This window comes from Heteronotia binoei, chromosome 3 (genome assembly GCF_032191835.1).
Source record: "Heteronotia binoei isolate CCM8104 ecotype False Entrance Well chromosome 3, APGP_CSIRO_Hbin_v1, whole genome shotgun sequence".
NCBI lineage: Eukaryota > Metazoa > Chordata > Lepidosauria > Squamata > Gekkonidae > Heteronotia > Heteronotia binoei.
The window spans coordinates 85,054,501-85,080,998 of NC_083225.1; the positions used below are offsets into that span (position 1 = coordinate 85,054,501).

General features: G+C 41.5%; 1 protein-coding gene across 1 annotated transcript in view; it reads right to left on the reverse strand.

Annotated features, from left to right (window-relative positions):
* The window catches only part of CFAP47 (cilia and flagella associated protein 47), a 536,960-nt gene that overhangs the window by 357,921 nt on the left and 152,541 nt on the right, over positions 1-26,498 (reverse strand). The window contains exons 33-35 of the mRNA XM_060234105.1: positions 24,577-24,772; positions 6,438-6,535; positions 4,702-4,818 (exon numbers count right to left, since the gene is read on the reverse strand). Coding sequence (XP_060090088.1) covers positions 4,702-4,818; positions 6,438-6,535; positions 24,577-24,772 — 411 coding nt within the window. The remainder of the gene's footprint in view (positions 1-4,701; positions 4,819-6,437; positions 6,536-24,576; positions 24,773-26,498) is intronic.

Genomic DNA, 26,498 nt, shown 5'->3' on the forward strand with positions numbered 1-26,498 from the left:
CTCCTCCCAATTTGGTGTCATCTGCAAATTTAATGAGTAGCCCCCTCCACACCCTCATCCAGATTATTTATAAAAATATTAAAAAGTACCAGGCCCAGAATTGAGCCCTGTGGCACCCCACTAAACACCTCCCTCCATTCAGATTAAATGCCACTGACAACTACTCTTTGAGTGTGGTTCTCCAATCATAAGAACATAAGAGAAGCCATGTTGGATCAGGCCAACGACCCATCCAGTCCAACACTCTGTGCCACACAGTGGCAAAAAATTTTATATATACACACACACTGTGGCTAATAGCCACTGATGGACCTGTGCTCCATATTTTTATCTAAACCCCTCTTGAAGGTGGCGATACTTATGGCCGCCACCACCTCCTGTGGCAGTGAAGTCCACATGTTAATCACCCTTTGGGTGAAGAAGTACTTCCTTTTTTCCGTTTTAACCTGTATGCTCAGCAATTTCATCGAATGCCCACGAGTTCTTGTATTGTGAGAAAGGGAGAAAAGTACTTCTTTCTCTACTTTCTCCATCCCATGCATTATCTTGTAAACCTCTATCATGTCACCCCGCAGTCGACATTTCTCCAAGCTAAAGAGTCCCAAGCATTTCAACCTTTCTTCATAGGGAAAGTGCTCCAGCCCTTTAATCATTCTAGTTGCCCTTCTCTGGACTTTCTCCAATGCTATAATATCCTTTTTGAGGTGCAGCAACCAGAACTGCACACAGTACTCCAAATGAGACCGCACCATCGATTTATACAGGGGCATTATGATACTGGCTGATTTGTTTTCAATTCCCTTCCTAATAATTCCCAGCATGGCGTTGGCCTTTTTTATTGCAAACGCACACTGTCTTGACATTTTCAGTGAGTTATCTACCACGACCCCAAGATCTCTCTCTTGGTCAGTCTCTGCCAGTTCGCACCCCATCAACTTGTATTTCTAGCTGGGATTCTTGGTCCCAATGTGCATTACTTTGCACTTGGCCACATTGAACCGCATCTGCCACGTTGACGCCCACTCACCCAGCCTCAACAGATCCCTTTGGAGTTCCTCACAATCCTCTTGGTTCTCACCACCCTGAACAATTTAGTGTCATCCGCAAACTTGGCCACTTCACTGCTCACTCCTAACTCTAAATCATTTATGAACAAGTTAAAGAGCATGGGACCCAGTACTGAGCCCTGCGGCACCCCACTGCTTACCGTCCTCCACTGCGAAGACTGCCCATTTATACTCACTCTCTGCTTCCTATTACTCAGCCAGTTTTTGATCCACAAGAGGACCTGTCCTTTTACTCCATGACTCTCAAGCTTTCTAAGAAGCCTTTCTAAGGAGCTTTCCAAGTTCCCTATCCACTTAACTATCCTAGAATCTAGTTCACAATCCTCTCTGATGGCTGACCTACAGTGCCTAGCAACCCACAAATATACAAATACTCTTTAGAAATACGTTCTAAATACGTTCTTGCCTCCATTTCTTGAACACAAAGTTCTCTGACATCCATATTGGCTTCTTTGATTCCCTACTATATTTCCTTCTTGCTGGAATAATGACAGCTTGAGTTGCAAGAGCTCTTGTTTCAGGAGAGCCCACCCTTCACTTGACCCTTTCCCTTCCAGCAGTCTTGCCTATGGAATGATTCTCATCATGCCTCTGAGTTTACTAAAGTCTACCCTACTGATACCTGACATACACATGTGGCTACAAACTTCCTTGGTCCCCCAAAGCAAAAGGAATTCTTGCAGGACATGGTCACTTCCTCCTAAAATCCCCACCACCTTCATCTCATCTACCATCTCTTGCCTGTTCGTCAATATTAAGTTGAGTATGGCTGAGCCCCTCGTAGCTTCCTCCACCATTTGATGAAGAAAGTTTTCAACCAGACAGGTCAGGAATGTGTATGGGTATGGAGTCTTTGCAGAGTTTATCCCCCAGAACATATCAGGGAAGTTGAAGTTAGCCATTGTCTGCTGCCAGCGCCAACCACCCCGAACTGAGACAGACCTCCTGGCCTGCCTGCCAAAGCCCTGAAGTCACCCCGCACCCCAGACAATGGTGACTGGCAGCCGCAGCCACCTCACCTACCAGAACAGAGAAGGAGCTGCGGAATACCACTGCCGTCACAAGGGCCGAGAGCTGCCAGGCCGCTGGACGAGCCCGACCCTGCAGCAGAGTCCTCTGTGGCCTGGCCTTTCCCAGGGCCCCCACTGATGGGTGAAGCACTCTGGGAGGGGGTGGGGAGAGGCCAGACCAGCAAGAGCACCTTGCGCCAAACCGCAGCAGGTCCACAGGGCCTGCCACACCACACCCAGAATTGTCGCCGGCCATCACCAGGTCCCAGCAGGGGAGGAGGCTGCTGGGTGTCTCCCCTAAAGAAGGGGGCGGGGCTTGGGGAGGCAGCCACTGGGGGCGGGCCTGTTAACTGGGAGGGAGATAAAAAGAGGGGAAAATGGCCAAACGGTAGGTCAGTGATGAGAGAGGAGTGGTGCTGGAGCCAAAAGCGGACAGAGCCTTGCAGAACAGAGAGAGCGAGAATGAGTGTGGGGGCTTACAGCTGTGGGCCAGCCAGAGGGGCGACAGGGTGAAGTAACCCGGCCCGCCACCCTACCCTGAGACCTCCCAGCCACCCCAAAGTGGGGTTCCCGGGGGCCACAGGGCGATGGCAGCTCAAGCAGTGGAGCCCTTGGACCAGGCAGGGCATGACACCCATAACTATCAGGTCATGTTTGGATACCTTGTCCAGGTTTTTCAAGGAGGGCAGCACCCACTTCCTCATCCTTGTCAGGAGCTCTGAAGCAGACTCCAACTACAATGCTGTTTGTCCTTCCTTCCCTTATCCTCACTCAGATACTTTCCACTGGGCCATCACCCTCCTCCTCCAGTCTCTCCTCACATACCACACCACTCCTCCTCCTCCATTTCAATCCTTTTGGTTTTTCTTGAACAACTCATCGTTACTATATTCCAGTCATGGGAATCATCCCACCAAGTCTCCATAATGCCTACTAAACCATATCCTTCTGTCTGCATGAGAAGCACAAGCTCTTCCTTATTATCCAATTTTTTTTTGAGTTTTTAACTTTTTATTATATTTAACAACAACAATAACAATATATATATATACACAAAACATAAAACTTAGGGATGTAGACCGCGGGATGCATTATATACTTATATCACTAGAAAACAAATCCTTTGTTCTAACCTAAACCAAATCATACATTCTACAGTTAACCCCTTTTTACACTATATTCTTATTATCTTTCCCCCATAACCATTCATACAATACGTTCCATTTCCCTTCTATTTGTCTATTTGTTAATTTCTTCTCTTAATATCTCCATCAGAGTATCTACCTCAGCTCAGTCTAGAACCAACCAAAAATACTTTCTTTCTTCTACACTGTGATCCAAAAGAACATTTGGCATTTCAAGTCATCTTACTTTATTTATAAATTACATAGTATCAATTTAATTCCCCGCAACAACAAAAAAAACCCCAGCAAGTTTGGAATACACTTTCATACAATAAGTTTCATTTTCCTTCTATCTATTTGTTAATTTCTTCTCTTAGTATCTCCATCAGAGTATCTACCTCAGCTAAGTCTAGAACTAACGAAAAAGAAAACTTTCTTTCTTCTACACTGTGGTCCAAAAAAGAAGAAAAAAAATTGGCATTTCAAATCATCTTACTGTGTGAATTGCATGGTATCAATTTGTTTCCCTGCAACAAAGCAACCAGCAATTTCGGAATACACTTTCTTCAGTTTTTATTGGTGTAATATGCCAACGATATAACTTTAATGATTTGTCTCTCATCGTCTGGCAGACCAATTCCTTCATTTTCCTCCTAATACACCTTATATAAACCTCTCTCAGCAGGCGGTGTTCCTTGAAATAAATAAGGCAAGCTCTATAGCCATTTTCTATATCTTTCTCCAATTCCTTTTTCTTCATACCAAGAACTGGTGTCAAGATCTCTACTATCACCTCCTTTATATGGTCATACCTATCCTCTGGAATATTCTGCATTCCTGAAATATGCACTACCTGCACCGTTTCTATTCTCATTCTCATGCCAAGAAATAGCCCCACTCAATGAGTTGAGAAATAGCAGCTCTCCAGCAGCCCTGGCCCCACTCAATGCACAGCAGCCAAGAAGGTCAGAGCGCCTGCTCCGGCTGCAACGCCACTGAGGATGTTCTCCGCAGCTGAGAACGAAACGTCTGGAAGGAAAACTTTCTCCAGTAGAACACGGCACTTGATCCCGAAAGATTCTACAAACCCTAATAACATTTAAAATGCATATGCTGGCTGCTGTCTTGCACACAGATCAGTTAAAGCTGACAGCTCTATACAGACAACACACAATGAGAAAACACAAACTATGTTTGGCATGCATGGTGCTTATGTCTGCAATCTTGCACACGTAATTTTTATAGTGCTAATACATACAATCAACCACTAGATTTGAAAATGCTCTAATTTTCTATGTGGCTACCATTGTCTTATTCACTGAGGTTCGTATAAGTCTATGGAATAAAGTAACAAGTACTGTTATTTCAAATAGCTTTACTAACTGCATTTAACAATGCATTACAATCTATTCCAAATTATCTTTCTGCAAGCAACATTTTAAAAACAAGGTATACATTATATTATAAAAAAACAAGTTTCCATAGAACATGGCCACTTACCAGCACATCTATGTCAAGATTTATTGCATGAAAAGCATTTATAAGAACCAAGCAATTGTGAAGATACTGTTCAGACGTTTTTGGATAGGTATACATATTTACAAAGTGTGTTGAAATCTGCGGAGGAGATAAAAATAAAACTGCTTGTATATTTAGTAAGCAGCTCCCAATCTAAGTTTTGGCATGAGATTCATGCAATTGATTTACGATGCTAATTAATATGCTATTCTGTTCCACACTGACTTTCTATTAGCCGAGTATCAAGATTCACATTGTTCCATTACAAAACAGTTAATTTCTTTCTTTGCTCTTTTGAATAGCACAGCTCATCTTGAGGGCATCTCTTTTAAATCTCCATGCCTCCACACTTCCTCATCTAGGTTCTTTGCCACTAGGCCCTCCAACTGCCAAACCCTAGACTCTGGTCTCCCTTCTGGATCCTCTCCAAAATACTTAAGTCATTTCCTAACCCTAATCTAAACCAACTCTTCTGTGCTTTCATTTTCTACTTAATGGCTGCACCAAAGCCTTCCCTATATCTAGGTATACTGAATTCTGAGTCACCATGGTTTAGCAAAAAAACAGAGGCAATTATGTATTTTTTTTTTGCCCCTGATATGACAACCAGAAAAATGATACATTCTCTGACAGAGGGATTACAAAAGTCCAGTGGTTCCTTTGAAGGATGGATTCTATGGCGTACTATGCTTAGGACCCTCCCCTCCCCAGACCCCACCCTCTCCTGGATTCACCCCCAAAGTCTCCAGGTATTTTCCAAACTGACCTGGCAACTTTAAAAGACAGTGAAGAGCATAAGGGGGAAAGTGAAATAATTCAATAGTTAAGTATGATGACTAGGTAGCACAAGGCTTTCTGATACTAGGGTTGCCAGATCTGATTCAACAAATATCTGGAGGTTTTGAGGGTGGAGCCAGGAGACTTTGGGGGTGGAGCCAGGAACAAGGGTGTGACAAGTACAACTTAACTATGAAGGGAGTTCTGGCAATCATATTTAAAGGGACTGTATGCCTTCTAAATGCCTTCCTTCTATTTGGAAATAATGAAGGATAGGGGCACCTTCTTTTGGGGCTCATTGAATTAGACCTTCTGGTCCAATTTTTTGAAACTTGGGGGTTGTTCTGAGGAGAGGCACCAAATGCTATTCTGAAAATTGGTGCCTCTACCTCAAAAAAAAAACCATTCAGAGGCCCAGATTCCCATGGATCAATTCTCTATTATACCCTATGGGAATTGGTCTCCATAGAGAGCCAGTTTGGTGTAGTGGTTAAGTGTGCGGACTCTTATCTGGGAGAGCCAGGTTTGATTCCCCACTCCTCCACTTGCACCTGCTGAGATGGCCTTGGGTCAGCCATAGCTTTCATAGAAGCTGTCCTTGAAAGGACTTAAAAGCGCTCTCAGCCCCACCTATCTCATAGGGTGTTTGTTGTGGGGAGAGGAAGGTAGAGAAGATTGTGACCACTCGGAGACTCTGAGATTTAGAGTACAGGGCAGGATATAAATCCTAGCACCCATCCCCCCCCCCACTTTTTGACAACTCCAAACTGGGGGATCCGCTGCCCCCAACTGGGGATTGGCAACCCTATCTGATACAGGGACTTGATTAAAGAAAGGAACTTATTATCTCTTTCTGTTCATGCTCCAAACCATCACCATGTTCACACTATACTTTTAATAGATCTTAAAAATATGAGTGTTCCATCAAAAACATTTCTTACCAAATAAGGGCAGTAGCTTGCTACTTGTGCTGCCAGAACCAGGCCATCTTGGAGATCTCTATCAAAGTTCACTATCCATCTTGTAGGTGGTATATCCCCTATTTCAAATGGGGAGATGTTAGTAAGAACATAAGAACATAAGAGAAGCCATGTTAGATCAGGCCAATGGCCCATCCAGTCCAACACTTTGTGTCACACAGCGGCCAAAAATATATATATACACACACACTGTGGCTAATAGCCACTGATGGACCTCTGTTCCATATTTTTATCTAACCCCCTCTTGAAGGTGGCTATGCTTGTGGCCGCCACCACCTCCTGTGGCAGTGAATTCCACATGTTAATCACCCTTTGGGTGAAAAAGTACTTCCTTTTATCCGTTTTAGCCTGTCTGCTCAGCAATTTCATCGAATGTCCACGAGTTCTTGTATTGTGAGAAAGGGAGAAAAGTACTTCTTTCTCTACTTTCTCCATCCCATGCATTATCTTGTAAACCTCTATCATGTCACCCCGCAGTCGACGTTTCTCCAAGCTAAAGAGCCCTAAGCGTTTCAACCTAGTGTTTCTTTGTGAAAGTATGTGGTCAATTCTACTAAAAATGTCTGTATTTTTATCTACCTTTACAAATGGCTATTAGGAGCTTACTGGAATTCTTCAGGTACACCTATTCTATCATGTTTCTTTTAGCATTCCTGGCTGGCTGGCAGTTTGTTCAATTCTCTCCGAATTATTCCCTCATGTAATAATTTACAGATATCACGGTGTTACAGGCAATGCTTTTAAATCTCTTATTTTTAATGGGGAAATTAGCTAAGAGACTTGGTAGAGCGAATTAGGAGCGAAGATCTTTGCTTTCAATAATGCGGAGTTTGGGTATTCAGCCAAGAATAGTCCAAGCAATTGTATTTTATAATGTTTTACTCAAATAAATGTAGGTGTTGAGATACAATCATTCCTTTACACATAAATAACATAAGCACACACAGGAGACCTAAGAAATAAGAAGGTGAGATATAGCAGAGTCAAAGGGAAGACACACAGGACATACTACCTTTCCAGGCATGCAGAGGTCCATTTGGGACCTTGAAGATGAAGGCATGCATGGCCATGTGCCATGACTGAGAGATACCCCCCCCTTACTTAGGGTAATGGAGGTGGAACAATCTGGTTACATGGTGTCCAGGCAGGAAGAGAGAGAGAGAGCAAGCATGGCTTGCAGTCCTGATATAATCTTTGGAGGGGGTGAGACCAACCCAGAAAAGGGGCTGGCTTGTGTGGTGGGCAGTGGTTAGTCTATTCTGGGTATCTGATTGGGTGCCCACCTAAAGCCAATGAGTAGAGCAGACTCTGGTCACCTGGCTGGATCTTCAGGTAACAATAGTGGGGCTGATTTAGTAATGTCCTCCCAATACGTTACAAAAGGTCAGAATGTGTTAATGGTTTGAGCGGTTTAGTAAAGATACCACTGGGGAGAGGTAAGCATAGAAAACAAAGAATCTGTCCAGATGTCAGACATTACCATAGCAGTAGACAAAGAGAAACTGAGTCACTGGAAGAGCCAAGGAGATGACTGATTAATCAGTAGCTGAGAATTAGGGCGTGAACAATACATACCAGCAGTTCCCATGTTATTATGCATCCTGTTTGGGTGGAGGTGTTGGGGGCGGAATAGGTGAGACTACACTGAGAGACAGAATTCAGGCGCCAGCCAGAACAAGCTCTCTGCGGGGTCCACTCCACCTTTTTAGATGGAATGTTTTCTTGGCCTGTTTTTGGTCAGACTCCATTTTGTTTAACAGAAAAAGGAGACCCACTCTCTCTCTAGGCATTGTGATACTCCATTTTATCAGGCAGCGCCTCTCAGTATCAATGGGATGAAGATCACAAGATTTCCAATCACAGCAAATCCTGCTTATGCATCTATAAACTGATGGGGTCAATCAAGCACATGAAAACATGTAAATGAGCACTCAATTATAAAAATTATCAAGAGGCAGAAGATGCATGGGTACACAGAAAAAAATGGACCATCTTTGGACTACGATAATAGCTGGAAGGCTTCTATTCATGTTCTAAAAAAATTGGTGGTCAACTATGTATTCATAATCTTATAAAATGTACATGGACCTTTTGCTTTGTCATCATTAGACAGGCACTGATTTTATAATAGTACTCTAGATTTCCAGAAATATCTATGTAGATTTGCATAAGATGTCAAATTATTTGGTACTGGTTCTTTAACAAGCATTTTATCTTGTAAATGAAACAGCAGATTCCTTTATTGACACATGGGTAAAAACATCTTTGCTTCATTATGTACAATCCTAATCCTGAAAATTATTTGCTTTCTTTGTGCAAATCAATTATAGGCTCTCCATATGTCTTAACTGGCAATTATGTTATCGAGCTTTAATAATTAATACATTAACACTTTAGGATATTTACCAACCAATATTGTAGCAGCAACAGACTTATGGGTAAACACAATGAATTAAAATATAATACAGTTTCAAAGCATGACCTTGGAAATGTTCAGTACATTTAAAGCAATTAGCAAACTTTAGTAGCTGTTTAAAAAGTCAAGACAAAACCAAGACACCACTAATAACTGAGTAAGAAGACAATGAGCACATTTTTCAAACATTTGAAATCTCTCTATCCTTGCCTTGTTATTAACACATTGCCTAGTTGTTAATAACTGACAACTAGAAACTACATGTTACTAATGATGCAGAGATTCCAATTTGAAGAACAATCCATAACAAAAGTGCAGTTTTCGGGGGGGGGGGGGTGTCATCCAGGCATAGGGTTGCCAAGTCCAATTCAAAAAATATCTGGGGACTTTGGGGGCGGAGCCAGGAGACTTTGGGGGTGGAGCCAGGAGACATTGGGGGTAGAGCCAGGAACAAGGGTGTGACAAGCATAATTGAACTCCAAGGGAGTGCTGACCATCACATTTAAAGGGACGGCATACCTTTTCATTTCCTTCCTTCCATAGGAAATAATGAAGGATAGGGGCACCTTCTTTGGGGGTTTATAGAATTGGACCCCCTAGTCCAATCGTTTTGAAACATGGGGGGTATTTTGGGGAGAGGCACTAGATGCTATACTAAAAATTTGGTGCCTCTACCTCAAAATATAGCCCCCCCCAGATCCCCCAATACCCACAGATCAATTCCCCATTTTCCCCTATGGGAATCGTTCTCCATAGGGAATAATAGAGTGCCCAGTAGACATTTCCCTCCCCCACCACGCTTTCTAAAATGGGGGGGAGGGCCTCCAAACCAGGGAATCCCCTGCCCCCACCTGGGGATTAAATAACCCAATATGAATAGAGAATCACAGATAAATGACTAGCAGGGGAGCCCTAAGGGTTCTGTGATTAAACCAGCCTCCAATTTAATCAACAAATTTTCATTGAAATTTATAAAGGAAACATAAACAACCACTTAAAGCAGTGAATTGTACATAAGGTGAAGTCATACAGTATGCTCAGTCCTTTATAAGGACAAAATTAGGTGAAGTATTATAATATGCACAGTCTTTCTTGGACTCCAGTTATGGACATAATTGTTTTTTTCTGAGGAAACAGTGTACTTATATTATTAATATTCATGTGCTTACTTTTGGTGCCTGTGAGCCTATTTTGCTCTTTTAAGTTATTATTTGGCACTCATTTGGCTAGATATCTTCACAATATCAGAGTTTTGCAATTTGTTAATTGTTGTTGTGATTCATGCTCGGTGGTTTGTTGTTTTGCCTTCTTAGCACCCGGGCTGTTCTATGCCCTTCTTAGCATTCTGTTCCTATCTGGCTATCCAATGTCAGTACAATGAGGCACAATTAAAAACTCATTTGCAGTGGGGTTCATGGAGGAGTCCAGAAAAGATCCAGGATGCATGCGCATTGTCTACTATGTTCAATATTATGCTCATCAACTGCAATTTAATAATGCAACAAGCACAACTTCAAATCAAGGATATGAAGGTACTCTGTAGACCTTTTTGGGTTCTATGCATGTTCTATAAGAAGGACTGAAGTTCTAGAAGAGTTAAGAAAGGATGACTGGATTATTTCAGACACACTGGAATTTCAACATCTATGTAAATGGTGTTTGGGGGAAAAAAAACAGGAACATTCTTTAAGCCAATAAGATCCTGGGATTTCAATGTTAGTGCTGTGCACAAGGCCAGGGTTGTTCAACTAATGAAAGATGTTGAGGAGTCCTTTAATTTTTTTGTTCCTGTTCCACAAAATAATAACAAAGTGGCTATTCTCTACACTGAACTTCAGAGAAGAGCCATTTCTGATTATGTTAGAAGCATAAATACAATCAGAGATTCTATAAAAGTTTTCTTCTTCAGGTTACCTGGGCAGTTATGCCAGCTGCCTGGAGGAAAAATGAACACTAGTTTAATTGGCAGCAGAATTTAGTGATAGCAGGTATATAGTTATATAAGAGGTATATTAAATATGATGTAGAGTCAGTTTAACTACTGAAATTGCAAACTACTGAAACTGGGATGTTTTCTAATTGTATTAACTGGATTTTACCTGTATAAGAATTTATCCTAACTGAAAATTATGTATTGGAGCTAAATGGAAGTGTAATGTGAATTTGTTTGCTAACTGTTCTTGCTTTTCTATTAATAGTATAGGTCTGCTGTCTGCAGTATAATAAAGTTTATCAGTTGTTTATGAAATTTGCTATTGGGTCTCATACTGGTTCTATGGGAACGCCATGGAGTTAAATATTTAAATACTTAATCTAGACAAATAATTAATTATTTAATCTAGACAAATAATTAATTAATTAATTTGGGTCAATTTACAATAAAGTAGACAACACAGGTATTTAAAAACTTTAAAGACCTGTTCTTGGTTTTTTATTTTTCTTTCTTTTTAGCAATAGATTGCGTTGATATTGAAACAAATCAAGTAATAAATGTTAGGTTTTATTTTGGACCTTTGCTATCTTTATTTTTATTTTTTCTCTGTTGGAAATAATTAAGGTAGTGTTAAGAATAAAGAGATTATACTCACCTTCTCTCCTTATGATTATTGTTAGTATGGTGAAAGTTAGTACTTACCCCAATATAGTTAAAATAAGCTACTGGATTTTATTTTGTGATTGGTTTCTTTGCTTGTCTCATTTGTGGACATTAAAGATAAATAGTATAGATTTACTTTATAAATAATAATTAGCAAAACTATATAATAAAATAATAAGACTGTAGAATGTAATGGTTGGATTGGGTTAAAATTTAAGACTGGCAGGAAGAAAGAATTTAAAATCAGGTTTGGAAGGTAGAAATGTAACAGCTTTATTTACTCTTCTATTTTTTTTTCTTTGTCTTGTTCTCCCCCCAACTCCCTCCCGTTTTTTGCTTCTATATCCCTGCACCATTCCTTCCCCTTTATATTGAAACGTAATAAAAATATAAAAACAGAAATATTTACTACTAAATTTTCACCACAAAACTATGTAGGAATTACACAGATGTCATTTAGTATTTTTGATTATCTTTCTAGCTTCTGAAATGTAAGATTATAAAGGCATATGCAAGCCTTCCATTAGTGATCCTAACCTGCATTTGAAGCATAAGTCAACAAGAATTATTTAAACAAGTTTCTACAGCCATTCCTGTAAGAGTCAGAACTTAAGAGACTGTCACTGAATTGAAAAAAAATTATGTGGAAACAGTATTTTATTTAGTGCCTTGTTGCACAAAAAGCCTGAGGATATCATTCAGGACACCATAAAGAAAAAGGTGCAGTACATGCAAGATCAAACTGTCACTTTGCCTCACTTCCCAATGGCAGCTACTTCAAAGATTTCATTTCAATTTCATGCTGATGTTCAGTCACACTGAACTAAAGATGCAGTTTGCTCTAACTAAATGCCAAAGTCATCACACTATTACATACTGTTAGACTTTCAGGAAGAATTGCCACATGGTTTGTATTAAAGAAGCCCAACAAATAGTAGTTCTGCACCTGCCACTTCCCCTTCCCCCAGCACATTTTCAAATGTTGGATAACAGGAAAATGTGCATATATTTTAAGGGGTTAAAAGAAGAGTAGTTTTTTTATACCCTGCGTTTCTCTGTCCCCACAACAGACACCTTGTGAGGTAGGTGAGGTTGAGAAAGTTCTGAGAGAACAGTGAGTGGCTCAAGGATACCCAGCAGGCATCATGTGGAGAAATGGTTCCCCTAGATTAGAGTCCATTCCTCTTAACCACTACACTATGCTGTATATAAATACAAAGTGTAAACAAAGGAGGGGAGAAAAACACAACCCTACACAAGAAATGTCACCCAAAAGGTAGAGACAAAGAAAAAGAAATATAGCTAGGGTCGCTGGGTCCTATCTGCTTCTCAGCAGGAGGATTTTCAGTTCTTCCTGGGATGCTTCACAGTGATGCTCTAGTTTGGGGCAAAACTATATGGTTTGAGTTCAAATTTACCATAGAATTTTGTCCAAAAATTAGAATGCCGCCGTGCAACGACAGTGGTACAATGACATTGCTTCTGGGTGATAACATCATGCCATGTTTGGGGACATTTGTAGGTGGAGTTTCTCCATGCTGGTCAGTGGCAGGGAGGAGCATGCAAAAGGGGGGGGAGGAAGCCCTGCCCAGGCCAGGGTAGTATTTACCTACTTAGGCCCAATCTGCAATGCTCAAAGCTCCACTGGAGTGCTCAGATACAAATAGAAAAGAATCACCAGTCCACTGACCATCTCCCTGAATATATGGAAACAGTGGGGTGGGAAAATGTGATGCAACCGAAGAGACAGAAATATGACACAGATGTAATCAGCAGTGAAAATACATATGCTGTATTTCAGACATTAATCTGAACAGATCATGATGAAGTGTGGGGACAAAAGAAAAACCTTTCCTCAAAACCAATAGTTTTGTTTCAGAGAAGCTAATCTTTGAAAGACTGAGTGCTTGTAGGTTCTTAAAATGTTCTGTTTGTGTCCCATTCTGGGCTCGCCCAATCTCTGTCTTTTGCCTGGTTTTCCTACATAACTGTAACCAGTCCTCCCATATGGAAAATGTCCAGTTTCTCATCTAGATGAGAAATTAATGTCCCCTCCCCTTTTTTTTGGTCTTAAATATTTTCTTTTTGGAGTGTCTAGGTTTTCTAGAGTGTCTAGGAGATCATGTCACATAAAAATATTGGGGATTTCAGCTACTCAGATGAACCAATAACTCCTTTGATTGGTTCTTCTTATTTTCAATTCTCGTGTACCATCTGATAAATCAGACTTGTGGGACAAATTTACCAAATCCGATTATAGAAAAATGAAGGCTGACACACAAGAAGGGGCTTTAAGGGATTATTGAAGACAACCTTATATGTTCCTCTGTGATAATACTTTTAAAGATAGGTAGTTTGCCATTCTGAACAAATGTCCTTTGGATCTGATGGTCCTGCTAATAAAAAAAGAGAGGGCAGAGAGCGCTAAACTTGAGCAAGAAATACAACAGCACAAGGATAAGTTCCAGGGAACTATGGAGGAAACTAGGTTCATGGAAAAAAATTACCTTGTTGGATAAGGAGATAGAAAAACATTTTTTTATAACAGAAGGAACACAAATTTCCAAAGTTTCAAAGAGTTGGGGTTTTTTTTAATTTTATGATGATGATATTGGATATTGGATTTTAACAAATTTTATTGAAGAATACCAACTTCCATATAGAGTATACGTAAATCTTAGCGTAAAAATACATTTAGAGCAGCAATGACGTAAATACAAAAAAAAATCAAGAAGTTGACCTCTTGTTTTATTTTATTTATTTTATATTTCCATTTATATCCCACGCTTCCCACCCAAGCTGCTCAGGGTGGCTTACAACATATAAAATCTAACATAGGTTTAGCTTTAAAACATCAATTTACAACAATTTAAAACAGTAAGATAATAAAACATATAGAACAGCGGTCTGACGGAATGTTACACTACAGCCTTCCAAAGTTTCCAGTGTCAGTTAGTTATAAGCCAGCCGGAAGAGGACTGTCTTGCAGGCCCTGCGGAACTGCCCAAGGTCCCACAGGGCCCTCACCTCTTCCGGCAGCTGGTTCCACCAGCAAGGCGCCGTTACCAATAAAGCCCGGTCCCCGGTAGATTTCAGAACTTTGGCCCAGGGATTACAAGCAGGTTATGAGAACCCGATCTCAGTACTCTCTGGGAAACATGTGGGGAGAGACAGTCCCTAAGGTAGGCAGGTCCTAGACCATATAGGGCTTTAAAGGTAAGCATTAAGAACCATTAAGAGCATAAGAGAAGCCATGTTGGATCACGCCAATGCTCCATCCAGTCCAACCTCTGCATCACACAGTGGCCCAAAAAATTATATATACACACACACAAACACACATATATATACACACTGTGGCTAATAGCCACTGATGGACCTCTGCTCCATATTTTTATCTAACCCCCTCTTGAAGCTGCCTATGCTTGTAGCCGCCACCACCTCTGTGGCACTGAATTCACATGTTAATCACCCTTTGGGTGAAAAAGTACTTCCTTTTCTCCGTTTTAACCTGACTGCTCAGCAATTTCATTGAATGCCCACAAGTTCTTGTATTGTGAGAAAGGGAGAAAAGTACTTCTTTCTCTACTTTCTCTAACCCATGCATTAACTTGTAAACCTCTATCATGTCACCCCGCGGTCGACGTTTCTCCAAGCTAAAGAGCCCCAAGCGTTTTAACCTTTCTTCATAGGGAAAGTGTTCCAACCCTTTAATTATTCTAGTTGCCCTTTTCTGCACTTTTTCCAATGCTATAATATCCTTTTTTGAGCTGCGATGACCAGAATTGCACACAGTATTCCAAATGAGACCGCACAATCGATTTATACAGGGGCATTATGATACTGGCAGATTTGTTTTCAATTCCCTTCCTACTAATTCCCAGCATGGCATTGGCCTTTTTTATTGCAATCACACATTGTCTTGACATTTTCAGTGAGTTATCTACCACGACCCCAAGATCTCTCTCTTGGTCAGTCTCTGCCAGTTCACAACCCATCAACTTGTATTTGTAGCTGGGATTCTTGACCCCAATGTGCATTACTTTGCACTTGGCCACATTGAACCACTTTTGCCACATTGACGCCCACACACCCAGCCTCAACAGATCCCTTTGGAATGCCTCACAGTCTTCTCTGGTTCTCACCACCCTGAACAATTTAGTGTCATCTGCAAACTTGGCCACTTCACTGCTCACTCCCAACTCCAAAACATTTATGAACAAATTAAAGAGCATGGGACCCAGTACTGAGCCCTGCGGCACCCCACTGCTTACCGTCCTCCACTGCAAAGCCTGCCCATTTATACTCACTCTCTGCTTCCTATTAATTACCCAGTTTTTGATCCACAAGAGGACCTGTCCTTTTACTCCATGACTCTCGAGGTTTCTAAGGAGTCTTTGATGAGGAACTTTATCAAAAGCTTTCTGGAAGTCAAGGTAAACAATATCTGTTGGGTCTCCTTTGTCCACATTTTTGTTCACCCCCTCAAAGAACTGTAACAGGATAGTGAGGCAAGATCTTCCCTTACAGAACCCATGCTGAGTCTTCCTCAATAACCCGTGTTCATCAATGTGCCTACTCATTCTGTCCTTGATAATGCTTTCTACCAACTTTCCTGGTATTGAAGTCAGACTGACTGGCTTGTAATTTCCCAGATCTCCTCTGGAATCCTTTTTAAAGATGGGGATGACATTTGCTACCTTCCAGTCCTCAGGAACGGAGGCAGATTTCAATAAAAGATTACAGATTTTTGTCAGAAGATCTACAGTTCAACTTTGAGTTCTTTCAGAACTCTTGGATGTATGCCATCCGGACCTGGTGACTTATTAGTTTTTAATTCGTCTATCAGTTGTAGGACTTCCTCTCTTGTCACCTCAATCTGACTCAGGTCCTTCAATACCCCTTCCAAAATAAGTGGTTCTGGAGCGGGCAAACACTTCTCATCTTCCACAGTGAAGATGGAGGCAAAAAATGCATTCAGCTTCTCAGCCATTTCCCTATCCTCCTTCAGTAATCCTTGGACCCCTTGGTCATCCAAGGGCCCCACTGCCTCCCTGGCTAGTTTCCGGCTTCTAATATATTTGAAGAAATTTTTATTGTTGGTTTTTATGCTTTTTGCAATATGCTCCTCATAGTCCCTTTTTGCATCCCTGATCACAGTCTTGCATTTGATTTGCCACAGCCTATGTTCCCTTTTATTAATCCCACTTGGACTAGCTTTCCACTGCTTAAAGGAGTCCTTCTTACCTTTTACAGCTTCCATTACTTTGTTTGTTAACCATGCAGGCGTTCTCTTATACCTGTTTTTGCCTTTCCTAACTTGTGGTATATATTTTATCTGAGCTTCTAGGATTGTAGTTTTAAATAGCCTCCAAGCTTCCCCAAGTGTTTTGACTGTATTCACCTTTCCTTTCAGTTTCCTCCTCACATGCCTCCTCATCTCAGAGAATTTACCCCTTTTATTTATTTATATTTATTTATTTATTTATTTATTTATATTTATATTTAAAGTTAAACGTGGTTGTGTTGGTCTTTTGGGGGCAACTCTCTATTTATACAAATGGTGATAACAATAACGTTATGGTCACTGCTCCCAAGAGGTGCGATCACTTTTACATCTCTCACCAAGTCTTGGGCATTACTTAGGACCAAATCCAGGATCGCCCCACCCCTGGTAGGTTCTGTGACCATCTGCTCCATAGCACAGTCATTGAGAGCATCAAGAAACTCAATCTCTTTCTCTCGACCAGAACACATATTGACCCAATCAATCTGCGGGTAGTTAAAATCTCCTATTACTACGCAGTTTTTACGTTTAGCCGCTATCTTTAATCCTTCCATCATATTATAATCGTCCTCTATCTTTTGATTTGGTGGGCGATAACAAACTCCCATAGTTAAATTTCCTTTTGGGTTTTCTATTTCAACCCAAAGCATTTCTAGAAGGGAATCTAAATCTCTGACCTCAGTCTTACTGGACCGTTTGCCCTCTCTGACATACAGAGCCAACCCACCTCCAACCCTTCCCTCCCTATCCTTCCGATATAACTTATATCCAGGAATCACCGTATCCCACTGATTCTCCTCATTCCACCAAGTTTCTGAAATCCCCACAATGTCTATGTTTTCTCCCAACACTAAACATTCCAACTCACCAATTTTACTTTGAACACTTCTAGCATTTGCATACAAACATCTATAATTTCCCAGGCAAGCTAGGCCCGCAACCTTCCTCCTGTCACCTCAAGACTTTGGCAGACAGTCCATACTGTTTGTCACCATCTCAGTGGACAACTCTGATCCATTACCCGGTAGAAAAGAAACAGCTAACCATTCATCTCTTTGAGATGAGTCCTCCCGAACCAGAGACATTTCATCTCCTGTCGGCTTTCCCCCAAGATTTAGTTTAAAAACTGCTCTACCAACTTTTTGATTTTAAGCGCCAGCAGCCTGGTTCCATCTGGGGACAAGTGAAGACCGTCTCTTTTGTACAGCTCCCGCTTGTTCCAAAAAGCATCCCAGTGCCTAACAAACCTAAACCCTTCCTCCCTACACCATCGTCTCATCCACACATTGAGACGTCTAATTTTTGCCTGTCTCTCCTGCCCTGCACGTGGAACAGGTAGAACTTCTGAGAAGGCTACCTTGGAGGTCCTGGCCTTAAGTCTCCCGCCTAGCAGCCTAAATTTTTCCTCCAGGACCTCACGACTGCATTTCCCAACATTGTTGGTGCCAACATGCACCACAACCACTGACTCCTCCCCAGCATTGTCTATCAGCCTATTTACAACACGCGTAATGTCTGCTACCTTCGCACCAGGCAGGCAAGTCACCATACGGTCAGTACACGGTTTTGCCACCCAGCTGTCTACTTGCCTAAGGATTGAATCACCAACTACCAAGACCCCCCCTCTCTCCCTGCCCAGGGATGGTTCCTTGGCATGAAAAGATTCCCGCTCACCAACTGAATAAGAGGTCCCTTCTGAGGGCGCATTCCCCTTATCCTCAGCCCAGTGCCCTGTTCCCGCTCAACCCTCATGCTCCCTGGCAGAAATGGGGCTGCCACGTTCAGAGTGGGGCTCATCTAATATGGCCCTGAGAGTCTTCCCCGAGTGCCTAACTGACTGTCTCTGCTTCTCCAGGTCAGTCACCTCGGCCTCAAGGGTACGAACTCGTTCCAAGGACCAGGAACTCCTTGCATCGAGCACGCACCCAAGACTTCTGTCCTATGGGCAGATAGTCATACATGTGACACTCAGTGCAAAAAACTGGAAAGCCCCCACCCCCCTACTGGCATTCTACCTTCATGATAGCTTTTTAAAAAATATACAGTCCCCTTTTAAATCCTGTTTTTTTACGTGGCTCCCCTTCTGGAGGTCAACTTACCTTATTGGGAACACAAGGAAATTAGGGATCTGGGTTCCTGGTAATTACAGAGCCCCGAGGCTAAGAGCCACAGGCCAAGAGCCCTTTAGCTCTTGCCCTTCGGCTTGTGCCTCTGGCAAGGTGCAGCTTAACAATGCAAAGAGGGTGGGGAACACAGTCACTCCTAATCAATCACACACTCAACCAAACAAACAGCAGTTCCTCAGCAACCACAAAGTCAGAATTTTCAGCAGTCACACAAACTCAGAAATTCTCAGCAACTTCCCCAGCTGCTCACCCTTATATCAGTTATTCTCTGCTCTATCTCAGAGCTTCTCTGCTATCTCTCAGAACTCTCTGAAATGTGCTCAGCCTCTGGCAAGGCACAGCTTAATAATGCAAAGAGGGTGGTGAACACAGCCACTCCTAATCAATCAGTAACAATCACCTTCACCTTCAGCCCACTCAACTAAACAAACAGCAGTTCCCCAGCAACCACAAACTCAGAATTTTCAGCAGTCACACAAACTCAGAAATTCTCAGCAACTTCCCCAACTGCTCACCCTAAACATAACACAAACCCCAGTAGTGAGTATGGCCATACTGATCAAAGCACAGTAAATACAAATACAGGAGGAATTGGCTGTAATTCGTCAGCAACTGAATGGGTTGCAGGGCCATGGGGGAGTGCTGGGTCTTTCCCAAACCAGGCTGAGTCCCCATGACCCTTACAGCAAAGCAGGGCAAATGATAATTTAAACAGGCTTTTCCGAGATCTGGTTCAAGACGCTGCATAATAACTCTCATTACAAGCTTGTTGGCTAAGTCAGGGCAATAGTTGGACCCCTTGAAACATAGGAAGAGGACTTTGCCACTAAGTAATCACTTGTTGCCTGTAACAAAGCTTTAAGATTTGGCACAGAAAGTATGTGGATGTGTTTTCCTTTTATTTAGAGAGCCAGTAGTGTAAAAAGAGGACAAGGAGGAGGAGGAGAAGACATGGGACAGTTGATAGGACATAGGATAGCAGGTTGTCAGGATATAATATTTCTATGGTGGTGGTAGTGCAAGCACAGCCTGAAAAATTACTTTGACATAATTCAGAGGGAATAAAGCAGGAGTCAAGTTGCACCTTTGAGACCAACCAATTTTTATTTAGAACATAAGCTTTTGTGTGATCTTAAGCACACTTCATCAGACGAGGAATCCAGCAAAGCCATACACAGCTGAGCAGAGCCATACATAGCTAGTAGGCACTGGCCCAGAATGCAACATGGTACAGATTTAAGAACCAATGACAGTGAAGTAAAATATCTGGTAGGCAGTGGTTTAGAATGTAAAATGGTACAATGACAGAATACTAAAATTAACAAATTGAGCAAACCTTTGATCTGAGTAGCATGAGCATGCGAAAGCAACAAAATAGCAGTATGCAGTAAAATTGGACTCTATTCTAAGACCCTATGCCAACAGTGCCCCCAGTTATGTCCGTGACACTACAGATTTTTTGAGGAAAATACAATCTTTGAACAACCTTCCAGAGAATACTATCTTAGCCACCATGGATGTGGAATCTTTGTATACCAACATTCCATACTGAGATGGATTACGAATTGTAAGTAATATAATCTCTGATAAAAACATAGCTGACTTTGCTACCAAACGGTGCCATTTTGTTCTCACCCATAACTACTTCAAATTTGGCAATGAACTTTTCCTACAGATCAATGGTACAGCCATGGGCACCTGCATGGCCCCACAATATGCTAATATCTTTATGGCTGACTTGGAGCAACACTTCCTAGACTCCCACCCACTCATACCTACCTTATATCTTTGTTACATTGATGACATCTTTATGGTCTGGACACATGGTAAAGAAGCCCTGGAGGCATTCCATCAGGCTTTCAATGACTTTCACCCTACCATCAACCTGACAATGAACCAGTCTATGCAAGAAATACATTTTCTAGACACCACTGTAAAAATAAACAATGGACGCATTGACACCACTTTATACCAGAAACCTACTGACTGACGAACATACCTGCATGCCTCCAGCTACCACCCCAAACATACCAAACGATCCATTGTATACAGCCAGGCTCTACGCTACAGCCGCATTTGCTCCAATCCTGTTGACAGAGATTCTCACCTGAGAGATCTACAACAAACCTTTTTGGAACTAAAGTACCCATCTGATGAAGTCAGGACACAGATCAACAAAGCCAGAATGATACCCAGAGAAAACCTGTTACAAGACAGACCCAAAAGAAAATAACAGATTACCACTAGTGGTCACATACAACTCTCAACTCAAAACAGTTCAACTTATCATCAACAACTTAACGACCTCTTTTGGACAGTGACAGCTCTCTTTCAAAAGCACTGGAGGGTAAACCTTTTCTTGCACACAGACAGCCCCCCAACCTCAAACAACTCCTCACCCACAACAATACAGCATCTCATCTGAGCATAGACACCGGTACCAGAGCTTGCAATAAAACCAAGTGCCAACTTTGCTGCCACATACACCCAGACAGCACAATCACTGGGCCTAACAACATTAACTATACCATCTCAGGCTCATTCACTTGTTCATCTTCCAACATTATATATGCCATTAAATGCCAACGATGCCCTTCAGTTCTCTACATAGGGAAAACAGGACAAACCCTAGGCCAAAGAATAAATGGATACAAATCTGACATTAGGAATCATAGAACTGAGAAATCTGTGGGAGAACACTTTAACCTTCCAAAGCATTCAATGGGTGACCTCAAAGTAGCTGTTTTACTGCAAAGGAACTTCAAGAACAGAATGGAGAAAGAAATTACTGAATTACAAATTATTATGAAACTTGGAACAAACACCTCCCCAGGATTGAACAGGGATATTGGGTTTTTTTATCTCATTACAGATGCTAAACCCACTCTCAGTGAGTATAGCTATAAATCCACAATATTCCAATGTGTTTCTCTTTTAGAATTGTGTATCAGAATAATTCTTTGTATTGACATACTCAAAATAGGGATATTGGCTGTATATCTCAATACATATACTTTATCCATATTCACTATATTTTATTGTATTCCTTTTTCCTATGGCAAACTAGAGTGATGTTTACATGTTAAAAAGTAAATTAGGTGGACAAGAACATCACTTTCCAATGTATTTCTCTTTTAGCTGTATTGACACACTCAAACAGGGACTTTGGCTGCTTATCCCATTACATATATTGAACCCATCTCCCATTGTCATTGACAGACAATCTCACATTTTGACATACTACTGTTTTGTTGCTTTTGCATGCTCATACTACTCAGATCAAAGGTTTGCTCAATTTGTTAATTTTACTATTCTGTCATTGCACCATTTTACATTCTAAACCACTGCCTACCAGATAATTTCCCCATTGGGAGTTGTTTCTAAGAAAGCACAAGAGAAGTGCAGGATTATCCACCACCTGTCCTTTCCTAAAGGGAAATCAGTTAATGATGGTATTCCGAAAGAGCTTTGCTCAGTCCAGTAAGTGTCATTTAACTCTGCTTTGAATATGGTGCAGTCATGTAGTCAGGGTGCAAAGCTGGCAAAATGTGACATAAAATTGACTTTTTGCTTGCTCCTGGTGCACTCATGAAATTTTGAACTGTTAGGTTTTCAATTTGAGGTCCAGTATTATTTTGAGAAACCATTTCCTATGGAGTAGAATAATAAAATCAATAGGAGCAATACAGGCCATCTAGTCCAACCCCTTGCTCAATTAGGATCAGACTAAAGCAACCCTGAAAATGTGTTTCCAGCCACTGCCTGGAAAAAAAAAATCCCATTCAGCCAAAATCTTTCCACCCATAATTTAAACCTATTATTGAGAATCCTCTCCTCTACTGCCAACAGGAACAGCTCCCTGACCTCCTTTCAGTGACAGCTCTTCAAATACTTAAACAGAACCATCATGTCTCCCCTCAACTTCCTCTCCTACACACTGAACATCCCCAAGTCCCTCAGCCTTTCTCCGTAGGGTTTGGTTTCCAGGCCCCAATTAGCCTTGTCATTTTCTTCAGTGCCTGCTCCATTCTGTTTGCACCCTTTTTAAAGGGAGGCTTCTCAAACTGCACACAGTACTCCAGGTGCAGCCTGATCAATGCAGTGTACACCAGGACTATGACATTTTGTGATTTAGATGTTATGCCTCTGTTGATACACCTCAAGACTGCATTAGCTTTTTTTGCTGCTGCATTATAGTGACTGCTCATATTTAGCCTACAGTCCACCCATGCCCCAAGATCTTATTCACACACACTGCTACTTAGAAGTCTGCCCCCCATCCAGTATGTTGCCTTTCATTTTTGTTACCCAGTTGTAGAACTCTTCACTTATCCTTCTTGAACTGTATCTTATTCACATCCACCCACTTTACCAGCGTGTTCAGATCTCACTGCATTCTATCTCTATCTTCTGCTGTGTCTGGGAATTATAGTGGAATGGATGGAGCTTTTGCTAAGACAAGATTGGAGGGAAGGCATCCAAGCCTGCAGAAATTGACAGAGCGTGGCACACAAAATGGATAAGAAGTCAGTGTGCAGGAAAATTTCAGCTGGGGCGGGGGGGGGGGGACATACATTCTGCACCAAGCGATCAGATACAATAAGCCTCACCTGTCCAGGGACAATGGCATATCCTCTACTGAAGAATATGATGTTTATTTAACTGATCTACATCAAGATCTGTGCAACATTATTGTAAGCAAGTGGGACAAGGGGTTTTAAACTAGGCTAATCCCCTTGTTTGGTAGGAATAGGGCAGGCTCCTCATAATATATAGGGATGAGGGGTGAGCACCATGATCCATTTGTCATTATAGAGGGCATGTCATGAACAGACCATCACTGGCTTTAAAGGTGGATGGGGCTTGCAAAGGAGCACCTTTGGTGCAGAGCAACATCTTTCTGAACCTGGTAGTGTCGTTACAGTGCATCAGGGAAGGTAGACGGAGCTTGGCACTTCTCAGAATTTCGTGCGAGCAAGGGTAAACAAGACTGGTGGTGGTCGATAACTGAGTGTGGAGACAGGATGGATTTACCAGAACAAGGACAGCTATGACTAGGTTGCCTAGTGCGGCCCACACCCCAGTTAAATATCAACATAGTTTACTGATGACACAGATCAGCTAATTTGATTAAACTAGCTAAACCTTGTCTTTATTTGGGTAGTGGGGTAAATGTCTAAACTTGTGATATCACCAACAACACAATAGAATCCTCCATACACTGCGGTCACCAGGAACAAGAGAAGGTTTAGTGTCACTCCAAAGCAGTATCCAGAAAGGCTGCTTCAAACAGTACAAATCTATTAATGAAATTTATGTTGAAATAATGCAAATTTCAGGCAGATATGCAGCCAAATAAACATGTACCTAATCAGTGGAATGAATGATTCACATGTGTCTGCTTTTTTTCAATAAAGAAACGTGTGTGCGACACTATAATGTCTGAAGCAGATTTAAGTCTTTGTTCCTAATAGAAAATAGGAATCATCATACTCTATTTTAATTATGGATCCAAACCACTGTACAAAATAATCGCTACTTCAGAGACAAAATACAACTGTTCATAGAAATCAATGATATTTAAATGCTAACAATCAACAGCCAATATAGAAACTGTCATGTCTTAAATATACTTTTTAAAATAAAAAAAAATACTATGAAGTATTTTTTCTCACCCTTTTGGGAGTCTTTCCACACAATTTTCCGTGTCTTCTCATACTGTCTGTTCATCCAAGTAAGAAGAATTCTTTCAGATGGAGAATATATATTACTGGACAAAGGATCAGTACTTATTTTTGGCATGATTTCTTCATCTTCCGGACTATTCAAAGTGTTAGCCTCAATAGTGGAGACACGCTGGAGAACCAAAATCTGAAATTTAAAGCATTCAAAAAATTCAGTTTTAACATTAGAAGTATTAATACTCTTGAAGGAACAATATATATCAGCATAACAGCAATATACAGAAGAAAACTTTTTAAGAACTAAAATGGTCAAAAATATAAAACCCAGATCTCACTTCAAATAGACTGCTTAGAGAGACATCCTTTACCTACCAACTTCTCTATTCCCGATATCTTCTTTTAGTGATAACCCCCATTTTGTGGTGCTGTGGAACCTATGGAAGGCCTATAGCACCTTCTCTGGCAAGGTTTTAGAAACTGTGAGACCAGAACTTTGAATATTGTTGCACCCTAACTGTGGGATCTGTTAAGTTTCCAGTTATCTTGCACATTAGATATATTATTAATTGATCTGCTGAGTTTGGCTTCTTTGTTGTTTGAAACACAGTAAAACCTTAGTTACATTACACACATAGGGAATGGCCACTTAATCAAATATGTCAGATATTCAGGCTTGTTTCCCTGTCCTGCTCCCTAGCTAGAGGAAATCTCTGAAACCAAACCTTACCTCCTTGGGAATGCCATGACAACTGCTAGTGTGGCAGGTGTTAAGTATGGTATGAAAATAAGAGTAGTTCTGGAAATACTTATCAATATGTAATCAAGTAGGATTAGGGTTAGTAGGCAGGTGGGAAAACAGAAAATTGCTTGCAAAATCGCCTAGGGACATCTTAACTAAGTGTGAAATATGTTTGTGGTTAGCTAGTTGAGGAACTGATTACAACATAGCTTAAACAGGAACTGAAATAGATGTACTGCGACCCAAGAGAATGCATTCTTGGAGGCTGTTTACTGAACAGGAAATTATGGTTTAGCGCATATAACAATGACAAATAATGTTCCCATGTATTATGCCATGTATGGAAAATCCCGAAATCTCCCATTTGTATTATGAGATATTTCCCATTAATGACTCATTTCCAGTTTATGATGTTTTTTAAAGATCATATGATTTTTGCTGATGTATAACTAAGATGGTATAAAAGCTTGTGTCTTTCCTGTAAGTGGCACCAGACTCACAGTTTTTGGCAAGAGCCACTTGATTCGGTCCATGTGCATGTTATTGCAATAAAAGAAAGCTGTTTTCCTGATCTTGCCTCAGGCCTCATCTGTTACTGAACCAGCCATTAATTGCTCATTGCAGGATTTTCCTGCTACATTTTCCTGGTGCACTGGCCGGGAAGGGGGGGCTTATCCCCCACTGATTAGCCCCCGGCCGGCTGTAGCCGGTGATCGGGAGAGACTAGAGCATCGGTAGGAGCTCCCAGCCTCATTTGGCTGACGGTCCTCTGTCTACCCTGTCCTCGGCTGGGCTGAGCTGCGGGCCTAATCGGACCTGACAAGGCGACGGGAACCAGCTACGGTTAGACAGCCTCTACAGAGTAAGTATAATTTTCACACTTTGAATAGAGAACCCCTCTATATGAGACTGTTTGGCTACTGCCCGTCTCAGAGGGTAGGCGGACCTGATCACCCCGCGGCGGCACTCTTATGAACCTGCAGCTAATAAAGGGAAGTGTTTTGTCTCTGCCTGCAGCTTTCAACCGGTGACTGCCTAATAAAGAAGCTGGGAGGTATTTGTGGAGTGTGAGAGCATGTATGAAGTGTGACTGAGACGTTACATTGTACTGAAGCCAGAGGGACCCGCTATTAGCTCGGTTCTCACTTAGGAGACTGCAGTGAGCAGCGAATGC